General features: G+C 48.9%; 1 protein-coding gene across 1 annotated transcript; it reads left to right on the top strand.

Annotated features, from left to right (window-relative positions):
* The first annotated feature begins 5018 nt into the window (after nucleotides 1–5018).
* Nucleotides 5019–12383, top strand: LOC128469778 (alkaline phosphatase, tissue-nonspecific isozyme-like). Its single transcript, XM_053451572.1, has 11 exons — nucleotides 5019–5082; nucleotides 5326–5445; nucleotides 7607–7722; nucleotides 8261–8435; nucleotides 8843–9018; nucleotides 9398–9541; nucleotides 9799–9868; nucleotides 10561–10695; nucleotides 10985–11176; nucleotides 11480–11599; nucleotides 12112–12383. The coding sequence occupies exons 1-11, from the start codon at nucleotides 5019–5021 to the stop codon at nucleotides 12381–12383; spliced, it is 1584 nt and encodes a 527-aa protein (XP_053307547.1).
* The last annotated feature ends 6018 nt before the right edge of the window (nucleotides 12384–18401 follow it).

The following is an 18401-nucleotide window of genomic DNA, read 5'->3' as shown; positions in this document are numbered from 1 at the left end:
GAGGCAGGGGCTTGCAGGGGGATGCAGGGGCTTGCTGCAGGAGGCTGGGGCTTGCAGTGGGATGCAGGGGCTTGCTGCGGGAGGCAGGGGCTTGCTGCGGGATGCAGGGGCTTGCTGCGGGATGCAGGGGCTTGCTGCGGGAGGCAGGGGCTTGCAGGGGGATGCAGGGGCTTGCTGCGGGAGGCAGGGGCTTGCTGCGGGAGGTGTGCAGATCCTCGCTTGGAGTTGCCACCTTGCATGTGCTGTCTGCTGCTTTCTCTTCTGCTGCAGATCTGACAGAGCCAGGAGCTGGGCTAAGACTGGATAAACCCCAAGTCACATGCAGACAGCCAGGCTCTGCCATTGGAGCAGACAGTTTGGGGATTCACCCTTTCCTTGCTGGATGGAGAAGCTGAGTAAGTGCTGCAGCTCTCTGTCCTATTTCCAGCTCAGCCTCTACGTGGTGAGAGCAGCTGATGCAGACAGCGATCGCCGGGGGCTCTCAGCCGCATGTTGTGAGACCATCCACCCCCCCCCCATTAACGTGCAGGGAGCCGGGCTCTGCCATGACCTCAGAAAGGAACCCTGGAACCCACCAGTCCGAGAAAAAACACCTGCCCTGACACCCAGAATGCAGCCGCCTCAGCGCATGCGCAGATCCCAAATATATCGAGACCCATCAGACACATATGAGCCCATCCGGCAAGTGCAATGCATGCGCAGCTGCCTCTCGTTTCTTGCATAATAATCACCCAGTCATTTTATTCTGTAACAGAGGGGAAGAAGTTACCCCGTCTGGGGGGCAGGTTGGAGGCCACCGCTACCCTCACCCAGTGAAGGACTATTCTGAAGGTGAAACATCGCAAAACGTGGGACTTCTGATTAGACCTCGGGACGGTTTCCCCGACGTTTCTCTGCGCTGACCGTGATCCATGCGCAGTAACTGCCTCCCTCTGTGTGAATTATTCGGGAGAGAGCGAATTCTGACGAGTTCTGAGCTGAACCCGCGAGAAATGCACTGGGAGCAAGTGTAAGCTCTGTGGGTCAGGGTTACACGGTCCTCCTAGAATGTAGCCATATGCAAATGAAGTCCTCCTATAGAATACCTATATGCAAATGAAGTCCTCCTAGAGAGTAGACATATGCAAATGAAGTCCTCCTAGAGAGTAGACATATGCAAATGAAGTCCTCCCAATTACTCTGCTTGGACGGCCGAATCAAACCTATGGATGCGAGGATCCAGGACGCCCTTCAGAGACTCATCCTCCATGTCATGGGGGGTCTTCCTCGGAGCCAGCGATGGGGCTGCGGAGAGGATGAAGCATCAGCTTTGTGTGAAGATCCAGCGTATCCCGTTTTATGTTGTGGGTTAATCTCTCGTGGGTTAATATGTCAGCATGGGGGTTATTATCCACATTTACCCCCCACCCCCCGTGCATCTCTCGTGGGTTAATATGGCTGTCAGCATAGGGGTTATTATCCGCATTTACCCCCCCACCCCCGCTCTACGTCACGCGTAATCTCCTCTCCCGCAGATAATGGTCTCGGAATATTGTCTAATCGTCCTCTGACGCACGGCCGGTTCCGCAGCACTAGCGCCCCCCCCCCGCTGCACTCGAGCAGCCTCTCGCTTGTTGACTCGTTAGCTAATTACCCGAGTAATTTACTCAATTGGTGATAATTGAGCTCTTTAGCACCAAAACGCAGCCCGACGTCTCCCGATTTTCACAGATTCCGCGCCGGGTGAACACGTTTTCACGCGCTTCGCGGTCGCGCATGGATAGGGTTAAGTATGCCCCCCCCGGGGGAGAGATTTCTTTTGGGGGGGTTTGGTTGCGATGACTGGCGGTTTCCTGGAATCGTGAGCTCCGTCTGTCAGCGGCTGAATGCGGATCATTTCATACGCACCATTAAGCTGTCATGTGCCGAGCGCAATGGAGGCTGAAAGTAAGTGCTGTGGGTGGGAAGGAGCTGTGTGCCCGCTCCCGGGGGGCCAGTCCTAACACGTGGGGGAGGTGAGTCATCCCGGGGGTTCAATGTCGGCCACAGAGGTGAGGATACGGCCAGCAAATCATATCACTCACAGCACAAAAAATGGGGCTTCGCTATAAATTCGAGTGCAGTGTTATGATTGAACCTTTCTGCCGGTTGCTATGGTGATTGCACCGCTTCTCTACAACAATTGCACTTCGTAATTCCCCACAAATATCCTCATTATGGACAGAAGGAGACGAAAATCATTCACCTGAGGACAAGAAATAGGAGCCAAACTGGCAAAAAGTAGACATCTTTTCTCTTCACCAGAAATCCCCAGAATTATGCCATTTAACCAGAAAAATGTCCGCCCCACCGACGCATTTCTCAATTAGAGACTAATATGGGAGGCAGTTAAACCCACCCTGTGCCCTCTGCTGGGGCAGAATTTGGACCCTTTTCACCGCACCGTTGGGGATCGTTTTGCTCCCCATCTTGCAGAATAGAACCAGACAATGCTCCAGAACATCCCCCCGCGGGGGGCAGACACGCGGCTCTCGCGGCCCCCCTTGTTCCACGTCTAATTTCTGCTAACGACTTTACTCATCAGACTTATTTTCCTTATTTGAATTTTCCAAATCCTGACAAAGAGTTTAATTTCACGAAGCTTCTGCATCCGCCTGCAAATTGATTCCTTTTGATACGTTTTTGGCTCGGATGGCGAGGGGGCGGGGCCAGCTGTCAGCGATAACCGACGACGCAGCCGCCCGCCGACAGACAGAGGAATGGGGAGGCCGTAATTATCCTCTCATTTACATTTGCAGCTGGGGCGAGTGTTATAATGCAGCGAACGGATCCAAAAGCCAGGCTTTAGGATCAGAAATGGCAGATAAGAGAAAAAAGCCCAATTTCCCCGCTTATTTGCCCCGAGCCCAGATACGTGGAATTGGGTTCAACGTCTCGGGGAAAGCAGAATCTTATAGAGGCGTCTACTGTGTGGCTTCACCTCCACCAGGAAAACGAACCTTCTTATTGGTTTCTAGAGGTTAAAATGTCTGTCAGTTCCCTGCAACCCTAACGATACATGAAATGAACGGCCAATCAGAAAGAGATGAGCATGCGCACTCCGCTCATACGAGCGCGGAGACAAATCCAGAACCCCATAGATAGAAATCCAGAACCCCATAGATACACTTTAACTCCAGAAGCTGTAACTCTAGAGAACCCCATAGATACACTTTAACTCCAGACGCTGTAACTCTAGAGAACCCCATAGATACACTTTAACTCCAGAAGCTGTATCTCTAGAGAACCCCATAGATACACTTTAACTCCAGAAGCTGTAACTCTAGAGAACCCCATAGATACACTTTAACTCCAGAAGCTGTAACTCTAGAGAACCCCATAGATACACTTTAACTCCAGAAGCTGTAACTCTAGAGAACCCCATAGATACACTTTAACTCCAGAAGCTGTAACTCTAGAGAACCCCATAGATACACTTTAACTCCAGAAGCTGTAACTCTAGAGAACCCCATAGATACACTTTAACTCCAGAAGCTGTAACTCTAGAGAACCCCATAGATACACTTTAACTCCAGAAGCTGTAACTCTAGAGAACCCCATAGATACACTTTAACTCCAGAAGCTGTAACTCTAGAGAACCCCATAGATACACTTTAACTCCAGAAGCTGTATCTCTAGAGAACCCCATAGATACACTTTAACTCCAGAAGCTGTAACTCTAGAGAACCCCATAGATACACTTTAACTCCAGAAGCTGTAACTCTAGAGAACCCCATAGATACACTTTAACTCCAGAAGCTGTATCTCTAGAGAACCCCATAGATACACTTTAACTCCATAAACTCCACAGCAAAATCTAGAAGCTGTAGCTCCGGGACCCCAGAGGCCGTTAATCCAGAATACCCCACCTCTGCCGTAGCTCCAAGACCTCAAGAATGACTGATAAGACGTAATAAAGACGGATATAGGCTGCACTTCAAGTCTCAGCAAAGCTGACCAGCAGTCCCTATTTTCTCCACAAGATGGCGCTCTGCTCTCTCGTACTTCCTGTCTGACGCGCTGAATGAAGGAGTTGAATGAATGAGTAAAATAAACATTTTAAAACAAAACAAATAAAATGTCATTTATTGTAACCTTTTCTTTTCCAGACTGGATGTGTTTTTTGCCAGTGAGTATGTGCTCTGCAGGGTGACGGACACGTAAAGTGACGCCCGGGGGTTGCTCTCTTTATATATTTCACAACGTACAGGGTAGGCAAGCAAACAGCCTGTTAATGCAGGGATTTACATGCTGCCTTTAAGTAAGAGCCATCTGACCTGTCAAATTCTCACTACAAGAGGCTTCATAGATGGAGCAGAGGCGGATCCAGACATGGGATAACTGGTGCCTCACGACTAACTCAGCTGTACGCCACAAAACAATTAAAACACCAATGGAAAAAATCTTTGGGTGGTGAGAACCATCCTCAAAGCAGTACAGCTGGGAGCACCAGCCCGTGGGATGACGAGAGTATAAGCAGTCGGTAGGTGACAAAGCTGGAAGATTCATGGTTGCTGGATCGTTGCCCTATACTGCTGGCCCGGGGCGTGTTGTTGCAAAGTAAGGAAGAGTTTAAAGCCAATAGACAAGTACCCTGCCCCGTGAATCCACCCCGTGCCAGCAGTGGCAGCGGTGACATCCAAGAGAACAGACACACAACTTGCTCCGCACACCTCTGACCCGGGGCCACTGCACACTGCTCCGCACACCTGTGACCCGGGGGCACTGCACACTGCTCCGCACACCTGTGACCCGGGGGCACTGCACACTGCACTGCACACCTGTGACTGGGAGACACTGCACACTGCACTGCACACCTGTGACTGGGAGACACTGCTCCGCACACCTGTGACCGGGGGACACTGCTCCGCACACCTGTGACCGGGGGACACTGCTCCGCACACCTGTGACCGGGGGACACTGCTCCGCACACCTGTGGCCGGGGGACACTGCACACTGCTCCGCACACCTGTTACCTGGGGGTGCTGTGCACTGGCAGAATGGTGCTCTCCTTGTTAATACTTCTGGCCATGGTGGAGATGTCCTCATCGTCCTCATTCCCAGGTAGGGATATGTACCAGATTAACTCCATTAAAGCCATTGGGCAACAAGTCATTATAAGGTATTGCCCCAGACCAGCCTCATCTCTTGCTTTCTTAAAGTGCCTTCAGAAATGTTTTGTTTCTTCCCACATAAACTCAGCGATACAAGTTATATGTGCAGCGACCGTGAAATTGTACATATGAGGGTCTCTGTGGCATCTCTGAGATCTAATCCTTGGTGATTCCGCCTTTGCTTGGATTTCAGATCGAGAGAAGGACCCTCAGTACTGGAGAGACCAGGCCCAGCGGACCCTACAGCAGTCTTTAAAACTCCAAAAACTAAACACAAACACAGCAAAAAACCTGATTATATTCCTCGGAGACGGTAGGTGTCAGTGATTTAGAGCTCATGTTTGTGATTAGGATGTTGTGTTGGTTTTTTAAGGTTGTGTTGGTGATTGGGAGGTCATGTTGGAGGTTTTGTTGGTGATTAAGAGGTTATGTTGGTGATTAAGAGGTTATGTTGGTGAGTGTAAGGTTGTGTTGGTGAGTGGAGCACCACCCACTGGTGGTTGGTTTGGTGAGTGAGAGGTTATGTTGGTCATTGAGAGGTCATGTTGGTAAGTGTGAGGTTGTGTTGGTGAGTGGGGCACCATGGTGAGTAGGAGGTTGTGTTGGTGATTGGGAGATTATGTTGGTGAGTGGGAGGTTGTGTTGATGATGAGAAGGTCATGTTGTTTTTTTGGAGGTTGTGTTGATGATTGGGAGGTCATGTTGGTGAGTTGGAGGTTGTGTTGGTGATTGGGAGGTCATGCTGGAGGTTTTGTTGGTGATTGGGAGGTCATGTTGGTGAGTAGAGCGCCACCCACTGGTGGTTGGTTTGGTAAATGAGAGGTTGTGTTGGTCATTGAGAGGTCATGTTGGTAAGTGTGAGGTTGTGTTGGTGAGTGGGGCACCATGGTGAGTAGGAGGTTGTGTTGGTGATTGGGAGATTATGTTGGTGAGTGGGAGGTTGTGTTGATGATGAGAGGGTCATGTTGTTTTTTTGGAGGTTGTGTTGATGATTGGGAGGTCATGTTGGTGAGTTGGAGGTTGTGTTGGTGATTGGGAGGTCATGCTGGAGGTTTTGTTGGTGATTGGGAGGTCATGTTGGTGAGTAGAGCGCCACCCACTGGTGGTTGGTTTGGTAAATGAGAGGTTGTGTTGGTCATTGAGAGGTCATGTTGGTAAGTGTGAGGTTGTGTTGTTGAGTGGAGCTCCATGTTGGTGAGTAGGATGTTGTGTTGATGATTGAGAGGTCATGTAGGTTTGTTGGAGGTTGTGTTGGTGATTGGGAAGTCATGTTGGTGAGTTGGGGTTGTGTTGGTGATTGTGAGGTCATTTTGGTGAGTTGAAGGTTGTGTTGGTGAGTAGGAGTTTGTGGTGATAATTAAGAGGTCATGTTGGAGGTTGTATTGGGAAGTTATGCTGATTTGTTGGAGGTTGTGTTGGTAAGTGGAAGTTTGTATTGGTGATTGGGGGGGTCATGTTGGTTTATTGGAGGTTGTATTGATGATTGGGAAGTCATGTTGGTGAGTTATAGGTTGTGTTGGGAGGTCATGTTGGTGAGTTAGAGGGTTTTGTTGATAATTGGGAGGTCATGTTGGTTTGTTGGAGGTTGTGTTGATAAGCGGGAGTTTGTATTGGTCACCCAGAAATCACACTGACTGTTACGTGAGGCACATGTAAACATGTTAGGGGCATGTATGAGACGTGACTTCTGTGAAAGGTTAGCTCTGTGCTGGAGGACATTGCGCAATCCAGTGGGGTTTGATTGAAGAAGGATTGGTCGGGTGTGATGGTTTAATAATTCATGACTCCTGACAGAAGCACCAAACTGTCCCGTTTAGCAGGATCTTTAGACTCATCAGGTGCCAAGAGACTGCTGTGACTGCGCTCAGGAACCAGGCGTGTAAATCACACCCAAAATCAGCATCCTTTTCTCACATGGACAGTGAAACCGGCCCGGGGTTTAAATACGATGACTTTTGTTCTACCTTTTCCATGAACTCTCCGGCTGTTAGAAACCAGATTCAGCAGATTCTTGGCAATTACTTTCCGAGACAAAGAAGGAAGAAGGAAGCAAAACCACAAAGTGAAAATGTGACAGACGTATTTACATTCTAAAGAATGCTCAAATATTTGCTCAATTCACCCAAAACCCATTTACTTGAAGCTGTAAAATATTCTAATTCCTGCAATTCCTTTGTAAGCATCAGATTTCCTCAGAGGCGGAGCTACCAGAGGCGGAGCTACCAGAGGGTGTTAAGAGCTGGGGCCCCGTGACAGGGGCCACTGCTAAATATAAAAGCCGTATTAAATCGGGTGGTTAATCCCATTTCATGGCAGTTTAAGTGGTTAGGAGGAATTAGTGATACGGACCGTGATATTCTATGTCATTAGCACAGTATGGCTCCCCTTGCAGGGCCTGCACAGAGCTGTCAGGGGCCAACACCAAGCTGTGGGTGTTTCTGGGGTCCATGCTCACCCATCATTCTTTTTTGCAGGAATGGGGGTCTCCACTGTCACGGCGGCCCGAATACTGAAGGGACAGCTGGCCGGAGAGAGCGGGGAAGAAACCCAGCTGGAAATGGAAAAATTCCCATTCGTGGCCCTGTCCAAAGTAAGACGGGGTAGCTGTGGAGCTGCTCGGCGTGCCCTGCCTCCTCCTGTGTGTACCGGGCCGCGGGGTGCGGGTTTTACCTTAATTGCCTCCACTGGACCAGATTCCCAGCATAATCTGTCTGTACGCCTATGGGGCAGGAGGATCAATTTGTGAGAGCTGAGCCTGGGGGGGGGGGGTAATTCCTCCTCCACTCATTGGGTTACATTTCCTACAGCCCTGTAATCAGTGACACAAGTCCTGCTGAAACGGTGATCACCGGGTCACCCAGCGGGTGATCTCAAATTCTGGATTATATGAATTATAGTTATTTATTGGCTGAGGGACAATAAATAATTGGTTTGTGGAAAAAGAGATCGTTGGCCTGGGGTGCAGGGGCATTTAAGAAGCGTTTGTCTGTACCAGGGGCTGTAGGTAGTAGAGTCTGGATCCTGCTTACCCTTCTTAGCTTTTTCAGGGTCCCTCGCGGTGTTAACCCTAACTATTGCCTTCCTCCAGCCGTGAAAACCCTAACATGTCTCTGTTGGCCTCATGACAGACATATAACACGGACGCTCAGGTGCCAGACAGTGCCGGTACTGCCACCGCGTTCCTGTGTGGGGTAAAAACCAATAAAGGAACCCTGGGGGTCAGCGCAGCCACGGAGCTCGGAAACTGCAGGTCGTCCAAAGGGAACGAGGTCCGATCCATCCTCAGATGGGCAAAGGATGCAGGTGAGACGGCAAAGACCACCAGCGGGGAACCACCAGGCAAGTCCTCAGCAAACCGGGGAATCTCCCCAGGGCTGGCTTTTGGACAGGTGTAACAGTTATTTCTGCCCTACCCACCCCACTAACCCGACACACCAGGGTGTTGGGGTGTTGGACGTGGCCATGAATAGCAATGGTGGAAAACTCTTACTCAATAGGTATTTCCTAAGACGCTAACTTCACATCCGGTGCTCGCTCCCGCCATGGGGTCTTAGGCGGTACGGAGCTGCCTGTCGCCTCCTTTGTATATAAATAAAGGTAGACTTTACACCCCTTGGTGCCCCAGCTCTGCCGAGTGAGGAGTCCAAGTGGGATTATTATTTCACCTACAGCTCATTGTTTAGTGAATAAGACCCTATGTGTGTCCTTAGGGAAGTCGGTTGGGGTGGTGACCACAACACGCGTGACCCACGCCACTCCGGCTGCTGCCTACGCACACAGCGCAGACAGAGACTGGTACTCAGACAGCGACATGCCACCGGAGGCCATTGCTGAGGGCTGCAAGGACATCGCCTGGCAACTGGTGGAAAATGTACCCGACATTGAGGTGGGCTAACTACAGCCAATCACAATCTGCGGTGAGAGGCACCTGCCTCGGAGGGGCCATGTGGCTGGTGTTACAGGGCTCCAGGGACCTGGGATGTCTGTCTTCTTTGTGGGCATTTCTAAGTTCCTGCCGGGCCCCTGACTGCTGCCCTGCAGAGGGCCACTTACCTCCTATCTAGGCAAGTGCAACTTTGCAATACATGCAGGGGGTCTGTCCGTGGGGGCTCTCTGGGGGCCTTTCACTGAAAAAAACACTGGATTTTTAGAGGCTTGATATTAGTATAGCTGCTGGGTGAATGCTAGAAGGATTCTATGGCTGGGTCTTTAAAATACTTGTTGACCCTCTAACTGCCATTCAGTATTTACTTTCTGACCCCCAGGTGATCCTTGGAGGGGGGAGGAAATACATGTTCCCGTGGGGGACCCCGGATGTAGAGTTTCCGGATGATCCCAGGTCCAACGGTACAAGGCTTGATGGACAGAATCTGGTCAAAGCGTGGGAAGAGAAAAAAGACCCAAACAAGGTGCCACGGGGTATTTGTATGATTGGGGGGGTCATAAAGTTTTCCCTCTCATGCCTGCCTCTCATGATAGGGGCAGTCGGTGTATGGAGCCCATTCTGCAATTACCCTGTAATTCTGAGTTGATTATTTCAACGGGTTCTCTGGTAGACAGGGGCCCGTATAGCAGCCCTAAGAGTCCTCGGCTGGACAACCGTGTTCTCGCCCATGGTTTGTCCAGCAGGTTCTGCGTCAGCTTCACTGTACTGTATCTGCCCCAGGTGTCACGCTACGTCTGGACCCGCAGTCAACTGATAAATCTGGACCCCAACAATGTGGATTATCTGCTGGGTGAGTGTCTATCGACCCTGATGCGAAAAAAATACGTTAAAGAGACACAAAAGTCTAAATTTAGTAAAGCGCTCCCCCTCTAGCACTAAAGTAGTTTATTCCGGAGCATCAAAGACCAACGCGTTTCGCTGAAAAGGCTTATTGGGTCAGGGTGACAGGACCGTCTTTTCAGGGATTATCACATCAGGAGTCACATCACGTTGAGTGTGATACACCGTTAAAAGAGCCGACTGGTCAACCTTGTCCACTGGAAGTACTTTCCCGGTGTCTACTACCCTTTGTGTAAAGCAGAGTTTTCTCACCTGCTGCTTCATCTCGCGCTCGGATTAGTAGTTTCCGTGTTTATATTTAAACAATCATCGCACCCACATTTCACACCCTTTAGTTTGGGTGTGAGCCACTGGCAGCTCTCCAGCATGTGTTTAACTAAAACGCTATATAAATAAAAGATAATAATAACTCCCAGCACCCCGAACCAGCCTTAAAGTCCAACCTGTGTAAAACCTGGAGGATGTATCTCTTTTTACAGCGCGTTCCGCAGGGTCTGTCAGGAATCATGATCTGCACCTCCTTAAAGACACAAACAAAAGCCCATGGAAAGTTGCTCCAACCTTCTGACGGATCTTGTTGCCCCCGGGGGGGTTGTTATGTAGAATTTTGTGCCCTGGTATTAATCCGTTTGGGTTTTTTAGGTCTCTTCGAACCCGGCGACCTGCGCTACGAGCTGGAGAGAAGGAACTCCACGGACCCCTCGCTGTCCGAGATGGTGCATCACGCCATCCAGATCCTGCAGCGGAACCCGCAGGGGTTTTTCCTTCTGGTGGAAGGTGCAGATTAGAGGGCATTAATACCCTAGGAACTACCCCATGATAGGGAAAATACAGCCTAAGACACATCTTGGAAGCATAAACATATACATACACACTGTATATACATATATATACCCCGAAAGTGCAGCAATATTCATTCATCGCCCAGCTTTCCTCTAGAAGGGCAATTACCCCCTCATCACTCCTGTGATCCTTTACAAAGAACAGCTCTAAACCCTGTTTTCATGCGGTATATTGCCTCCAAATACCCCAGATCCTCAAATGTGTCTTTTTGTTGGAAATCCAGGGGGCAGGATAGACCACGCCCACCATGCGGGTAAGGCCAGCCTATCACTGCACGAGGCTGTGGAGATGGACAGGGCCATCGAGGTGGCAGGAGATCTGACCTCAGAGGAGGACACCCTGACCGTGGTGACCGCCGACCACTCCCATGTCTTTACCCTTGGCGGATACCCCCCTCGCGGGAACCCTGTATTAGGTAGGTACCCCAAATCAGAATATTTTACAGCTGCTGGACCTGTTAACAATACCTCCTGTTAATGGTACCGAGTACTGTTCAGGTCCACAGTGGGGCGCTAAATGAACACCGAATTACAGAGAAGTGCGAGTGCGTGGAGGCTTCAAAATACAGGAATAACCCGCAGCGTCCTCTCCGGGGTATCATTACTGCACGGCTGGTTTAAATATTACTCGGTATATTCTTCGCAGGACAATGTGGGGCACACAGGCCCATCCCGGGGTATCTGGGAGAAGACATTCATTTTACTATCTCTGCTTTTAGGTCTGGCTGCTGCATTAAGTGACGTTGATGGAAAACCGTACACCGCCATCTTGTACGGAAACGGACCAGGGTTCAAACTGGCGGGAGGCTCACGGGAAAATATCTCAGGAGTGGATACTAGTAAGTGAAAAAGCCACCAGTAACCAGGGTCTTCAGGAGGATTTCCAGTATGGAATGGGCCCAACCCAGTGTACTAAAGGAGGGCTCCCTATTGAGGCAATTAGGCCTTTAATAACTTGCTTTTATTGGGATTTACTTGCATATCTGGGAACTCTCTGAGTTTGGCCTGAATAGCTGCTTCTCTGGATCACGGCCTGAAAGCTCCAGGACATGGGAGCAGTGGTTAGAGATGCCCCATTCCCCGACCCTTGTCCACTTCCTCCTCCCACCCTAAACAAATATAAGGTGGTTGGAGCTAGCCCCGCCTTCAAGGTAGCAGACCCCCCCAGTGGTGTTATTGGCCACACCCACCCACAATGCCAGCCTCCCACTGATGAGATCAGTCCCACCTACCTATGTAATACGGCTTCCCGTAGAGGGAGAGCTCCAGAGAGCCGGAGTCTGGAAGTTCCCAGGGAGGCGTCTTTGGTGTATTTTTATTTCTACTCATGATTTGTTTATTTCCCCAAAAGCTGTTCCCGATTATCGTGCCCAGTCAGCAGTGCCACTGGAATCAGAAACCCATGGTGGCGAGGACGTGGCCATCTTTGCCAAGGGCCCAATGGCGCATCTCTTTCACAGTGTACATGAGCAAAATTATATTCCGTTTGTAATGGCGTACGCAGCTTGTATTGATGAGAACAAGGAGCACTGTGCGGAAAGTAACGTCACCGCTGACTCCGCCTCGGTCCTCGCGCATTCCTTTACTTACCTCGTAGTACTCGTGATGTTGCTCGTTCTCTGAGGATTTGGTAGCAACTTGTTAACAACAGGAGGCTCTCCATATCCAACTCAACAGAAGGCTCTCCATATCCAACTCAACAGAAGGCTCTCCATATCCAACTCAACAGAAGGCTCTCCATATCCAACTCAACAGAAGGCTCTCCATATCCAACGCAACAGGAGGCTCTCCATATCAACTCAACAGGAGCCTCTCCATATCAACTCAACAGGAGGCTCTCCATATCAACTAAACACAAGGCTCTCCACATCCAACTCAACAGAAGGCTCTCCCTGTCCAACTCAACAGGAGGCTCTCCATATCAACTCCACAGGAGGCTCTCCATATCCAATTCAACAGGAGGGTCTCCAATTCTCCATATCAACTAAACAGGAGGATCTCCAACTCTCCATATCAACTCAGCAGGACGGTCTCCATATCAACTCAACAGGAGGCTCTCCCCATCCAACTCAACAGAAACTCAGTTTTGTATCAAAACTGCGTTATCTCTGTAACGTTGATTTAACCCTTTAGTGAATTGACCTGCCTGTCCTCTTACTACACGGCAGCTACACATTTGAAGCTTTCCGTATTATTACTAATAAAATCTGCCTCCTAGTCTTGCCAAACTTTTTGCCCCCTTTTGTTACTTTCCTTAGGAAACAAGTCTTTTGACGTCTTGGCACGTCTCATAAATCTGCATGAGACACGAGGGGCTCTTCCTGCCCCTGAATTAGCTAATCCAGCGAACAAATATAAAGGGATTTTCTTTCTTGGCCCCGACGGCCACTGATTTGCATGTAGTTTCCCTGAGACAAAGAAGAGGCCGTAAAACAGAAAGAAGAGGCCGGCCGCTCGCTAATTCCTCCCCGGGTTTATCGCGCTGCAGACAGGAAGGACGACTTTGCATCTGAATCTTGTGATTATTCAAAGCTCGGGGCGCTCATCCTCTCGCCCGGGCGGGTTAACCTTTCGCTTCCTGGCTGCCTTTAATAAAGCATATCATTCCACCCGCGTTTAGAATCGAATGTGGATTCCACTTTTAGCGATCGACTTCTTCTCATTTTGCGTTTATCCGGCGCTTGGAGGGTCTTTGGTTTCGGGGTACCCCTGGTGTATGACCATGAGATATTAGGGTCCCTCTTAACCTTCCGGGGTCAACTGCTTCGTGGCTCATCTTCATTGGTTAATCGGCTTTTGTCAATTGTTTGTTTATGGAGCTCGGTAAAATAGGATTAGAGCGCCGTGCACTGGGGGGCGAGAGCGTAGCGATCCCGTCATTAAATATAAAAAGAGACCTTTGCAGAGATGAGATTATTAAACGGTATCACGATATATGGAGAGAGCGGCGCAGCGTAGCGCCATATGCCGAGGGCCAGTTTACCCTAGATAACCGGGACTTTGGCGCGATGCTCTGCCGTTCCGGGAATCAAATGACGAGCGGCTTTTATCTTTAACCCCATAAGTGACAAAAAGCAGGAGAGTAAACAGACGGACAGAAAGCGCTCCCAGGATACAGGGGTTAAGGGCAGGGACCCCCTGGCGGCTTTCATTTACTAATTAGGACACAGAAAGTTAATATCCAAAATCGCGAGTTTTGGACGATTTTCCGGATGTTTCAGAAACAACAGCTGGAAAGCGAAGATATCCGGGGTGCGGATTAGACGAGTTCAGGCAAAACAGCAAACTGGGTCCCAGAAGCTCAGTTAATATTAGAAATATCAATAAATATTATTAGTAAATATTAGAAAAATCAGTGAATAATAGTAATATTAGTAAATAGCAGTTAATATTTGTAAATATCAGTAAATATTGTTAGAAACTATTAGAAAAATCAGTGAATAATAGTAATATTAGTAAATATCAGTTAATATTTGTAAATATCAGTAAATATTGCTAGCAACTATTAGAAAAATCAGTGAATAATAGCAATATTAGTAAATATCGGTAAATATCAGTTAATATTTGTAAATATCAGTAAATATTATAAGTAACTATTAGAAAAATCAGTAAATAATAGTAATATTAGTAAATATCAGTTAATATTTGTAAATATCAGTAAATATTATTAGTAACTATTAGAAAAATCAGTAAATAGTAATATTAGTAAATATTAGTTAATATCTTAAATATCAGTAAATATTAGAAAATGTCGGTAAATATCGGGTAACGGATGCAGCCAAATACCCACAAGATGGTGAAAGGAAAACTCTTAAAATTCCACAAACTCTTCCCGTTGCTCCGGTAACGAGAATCCCGGAGGAGAAACGAGGTGATTTCCGGAGCAATAAAACAAGCTGGCCACGCTTAACGGTCACTGTTATTCTGGTAGCGTGTTACACACACGCCAATTAAATACGTGTCTCACCTGGGGAAGCGCTCCTAAGCATAGAATATATGAAAATGCCAGACGGTTTAACACTAACCCTTACTTAGACTGTAAGCTCTTGGGGCAAGGACCTCCTATTCTAATGTATTCATGCGTCTTGTATCCTGTTCCTGATTTATGGCATATTCTCCAAAAACCCAGGGGTTAAAAAGCTAAGATTATAAGGCTCTAATATGTTAAAATGTACCCAGGGGCCCCCAGGAACACTTTGGGAAAAGGGATTATTCATTAAAGGGAATCAGTAACTCCCATCACTCCGTAATCCCACCTCCACGCTCATATAAAGTCTTTTAGAGAGTGAGAAGGGTTAATTGTTGTTAATTAATAAATGAGCTCATTAACAGCCCTCTATTTATACGGAGAGAATGGCGGGGAGCGCGTAGCCGGCTGCTGGATTGGGGTAAGGGCTTTTCTTGGCACGGGGGGTGCGGCGGTGTTGACGGTTTGAGGATTTCATGTCATTTTTCACTTTTCTGCTGCCCAGAGCTGGTTTTGGGCTGTTTTGGGGTGTTTTGTGCTATTAAGTAAGAGGGCTTGGGTTTAAATCGGTGGAGATGGGGTGGAAATACCTTTATTACCCTGCAGGGTGTATGTGCTTGAAATGTGTGGGCAATTCTGGAGCTAATGGTGGTACAATCCATAGGAAGTGTTATGATTTCCATGGTAACTGCTCCACTTGCACCCTAGACTAGGTTGACCATGAGCCATTTTCTCCAAGGATGAATGTTTAACCCTTTGCTGGCTGACGTGTAAAGTGCTGCCCCCTGCAGTACTTGGGGTGAATAGAATGTGTGTGGAAGGTGGGGGTGCATGGAGTAGAATGTTTGGGGGGGTTGCATAGGGTGGCCACATTTTATTTCTGTCATTCAGGGACACACTATAAAGCGCATGAGCTTACACACACAGGTGTGCTGCTGATGTATACAGAAACACTAGACGCTGCTGACAATATACATAAATATTTTAAACTGAAAAAATTGACCCCACGCAAGCATTTCCTTGGGCCCCGGGCCACGCTCCCTAGCATGCAATCGCTCCCTCCGCTACCACGCAAAAAAATATGATTTCCACGCTCACTGCAGATTAGGGGAAGACTGAGAGTGAGTGCAGTCTTCTCTCCTTCTGACCCTACCGTAACACTGAGAAGTCCTCTCCCCCGTAATCATCCCCAGAATCCCTTTGTCCCCTCATTCACTAAGCCATACCACTCTTTTACTTACTCCCTGTAGTTCAGGTAAAGATCAAATAAACACATAAAACAGCACTTGCATGTATAGATCAACCGAATAAGACATACAAACCCTATAATTACAGGAATACATAAATAATGTATGGAAACATAGCCGGCACAGATCAACACATGAACACACAAACCCAGCTTTGCATGTATAGATCAATTGGAATTCACATGTGAACTCAGTTTAAATTAAATAAACAGAATCAGACATACAAATCATGTATTTGCAGGTATACAATAATAATGTATGGAAACATAGCATCGCAGGTATAGATCAACTGAAAATCACATATAAACTCAGCATTGCAGGTACAGCTCAAAAACAGCATTGCGGGTATTTATCAACTGAATAAGACATACAAACCCTGTATCTGCAGGTAAACATAAATAATGTACTAGCTAACCACCCTCTCTCTCCCCCTTCTCACTAGCTAACCCCCCCTCTCTCCCTTCTCACTAGCTAACCTAACCCCCCCTCTCTCCCTTCTTACTAGCTAACCCCCCTCTCTCTCTCCCTTCTCACTAGCTAACCCCCCCTCTCTCTCCCGTCTCACTAGCTAACCCCCCCTCTCTCTCTCGTCTCACTAGCTAACCCCCCCTCTCTCCCTTCTCACTAGCTAACCCCCCCGTAGTTTACATACCTTGTAGAAGTCCTGCGAGGCCTTTGCCTTCCTGCTCTGCCGCGATGCGGGCTGCTTCATATGACGTCATATGCCGGCGCTCAGTAGGAAATGCCGGCACTGGGACCGAGCTGGAGGCTACGCGGAGGAGAGTGAGAGGCGCCGAGCGGATGCCGAAAACTTCATGAGCGACCGCACGGCGCCTCTCTCTCCTACGCGTCAGAAAAAAAACGACTGCGTTTCAATCCCGGGACTGACCGGGACTGACCGGGACATGTGGGCCCCGCCCCGGGTACGTTGAGTACAATGTTGGGGGGGGGGTTGCATTGAGTACAATGTTTGGGGGGAGGGATTGCATGGAGTAGAATGTTGTGGGGGGGGGGTTGCATGGAGCAGAATGTTGTGGGGGGGCATGGAGCAGAATGTTGTGGGGGGGTTGCATGGAGTAGAATGTTGTGGGGGGGGTTGCATGGAGTAGAATGTTGTGTGTGTGTGGGGGTTGCATGGAGCAGAATGATGTGGGGGGGGCTGCATGGAGTAGAATTTTGTGTGTGGGGGGGTTGCATGGAGTAGAATGTTTGTGTGGGGGGGTTGCATGGAGTAGAATGTTGTGTGTGGGGGGGTTGCATGGAGTAGAATGTTTGTGTGGGGGGGTTGCATGGAGTAGAATGTTGTGTGTGTGGGGGGGGGTTGCATGGAGTAGAATGTTGTGTGTGTGGGGGTTGCATGGAGCAGAATGATGTGGGGGGGGTTGCATGGAGCAGAATGTGTGGGGGGGCTGCATGGAGTAGAATTTTGTGTGTGGGGGGGTTGCATGGAGTAGAATGTTTGTGTGGGGGGGTTGCATGGAGTAGAATGTTGTGTGTGGGGGGGGTTGCATGGAGTAGAATGTTTGTGTGGGGGGGTTGCATGGAGTAGAATGTTGTGTGTGGGGGGGGTTGCATGGATTAGAATGTTTGTGTGTGGGGGGGGTGGCATGGAGTAGAATGTTTGTGTGTGGGGGGGTTGCATGGAGTAGAATTTTTATATCTGGTTATTTTTGGACTTTTGTAATTTTTTGATAACTTTGGCCGATTTCAGCTTCTGCCAGGACTCGGCGTCTGAATATTAAACTCCGGCTGATGCCGAAATCCTCCCTGCGCCAAACCCTTTCATCTGGTTCTGAGGAGTGTGACTGTGATCGCGGTAATGGGGGGGAATAACCCCTCGCTGACCGGCTCCTCAGGACCGCCGCTCATCATTTTGTGGTATTTTTCACACTGAGAATATCGGCCGCCGTTGTCCCTGATATTTGAATTGTGCAGCAAGATAAAGCCTCTGAATTCCGAGGCAGGAAGAGGGGCTGATTAATGTCGATGCGCAGGAGGGGGCCGCGAGACCCTGAGGTAAAAGCCTGGGGCATCAGTCCTGTACGTGAGAACTCGGCGGCCGATGCTGGGGGGCCACGTCGGCTCCTGTTGATTTTGGGAAAGTGATTCTAGGTTTTTGGCACCAAATTGAGTTATCATCCGGGCCGGCAGGGGTATGACAAGCGCCAAGTAAACTGCTGGCTGGTTATTGGGGAAGCAGGAGGCGCGTGTTATCATACAACAAACAGCGGGGTTCCTGCCGATTTATTTTTAATGTAATCAAATAGCGGGGGGGAAAAAGCTACAAAAATAAAGCAAAACAATGGGAAGGACGGACCTGGCAAGGATCTCGCGCTCAATGTCACCCCCGGAGACAATGCGGCCCTTTCAAAGATTCTGAACTGAAGCGTTCCCCATTAGACCGGCTCAGACTCGGAGAAGACGTTC

This window comes from Spea bombifrons, chromosome 12 (assembly GCF_027358695.1).
Source record: "Spea bombifrons isolate aSpeBom1 chromosome 12, aSpeBom1.2.pri, whole genome shotgun sequence".
Taxonomy (NCBI): domain Eukaryota; kingdom Metazoa; phylum Chordata; class Amphibia; order Anura; family Pelobatidae; genus Spea; species Spea bombifrons.
This window is presented reverse-complemented; position numbering and strand designations above follow the sequence as displayed.

Excerpts from the sequence above, each read along its gene's own strand:
- LOC128469778 (XM_053451572.1), top strand. The coding sequence starts at position 5,019 with ATGGTGCTCTCCTTGTTAATACTTCTGGCCATGGTGGAGATGTCCTCA. Across the intron at positions 5,446-7,606 it reads GATTATATTCCTCGGAGACG|GAATGGGGGTCTCCACTGTC; the intron begins GTAGGTGTCAGT and ends TCTTTTTTGCAG. Across the intron at positions 9,869-10,560 it reads CAATGTGGATTATCTGCTGG|GTCTCTTCGAACCCGGCGAC; the intron begins GTGAGTGTCTAT and ends TGGGTTTTTTAG.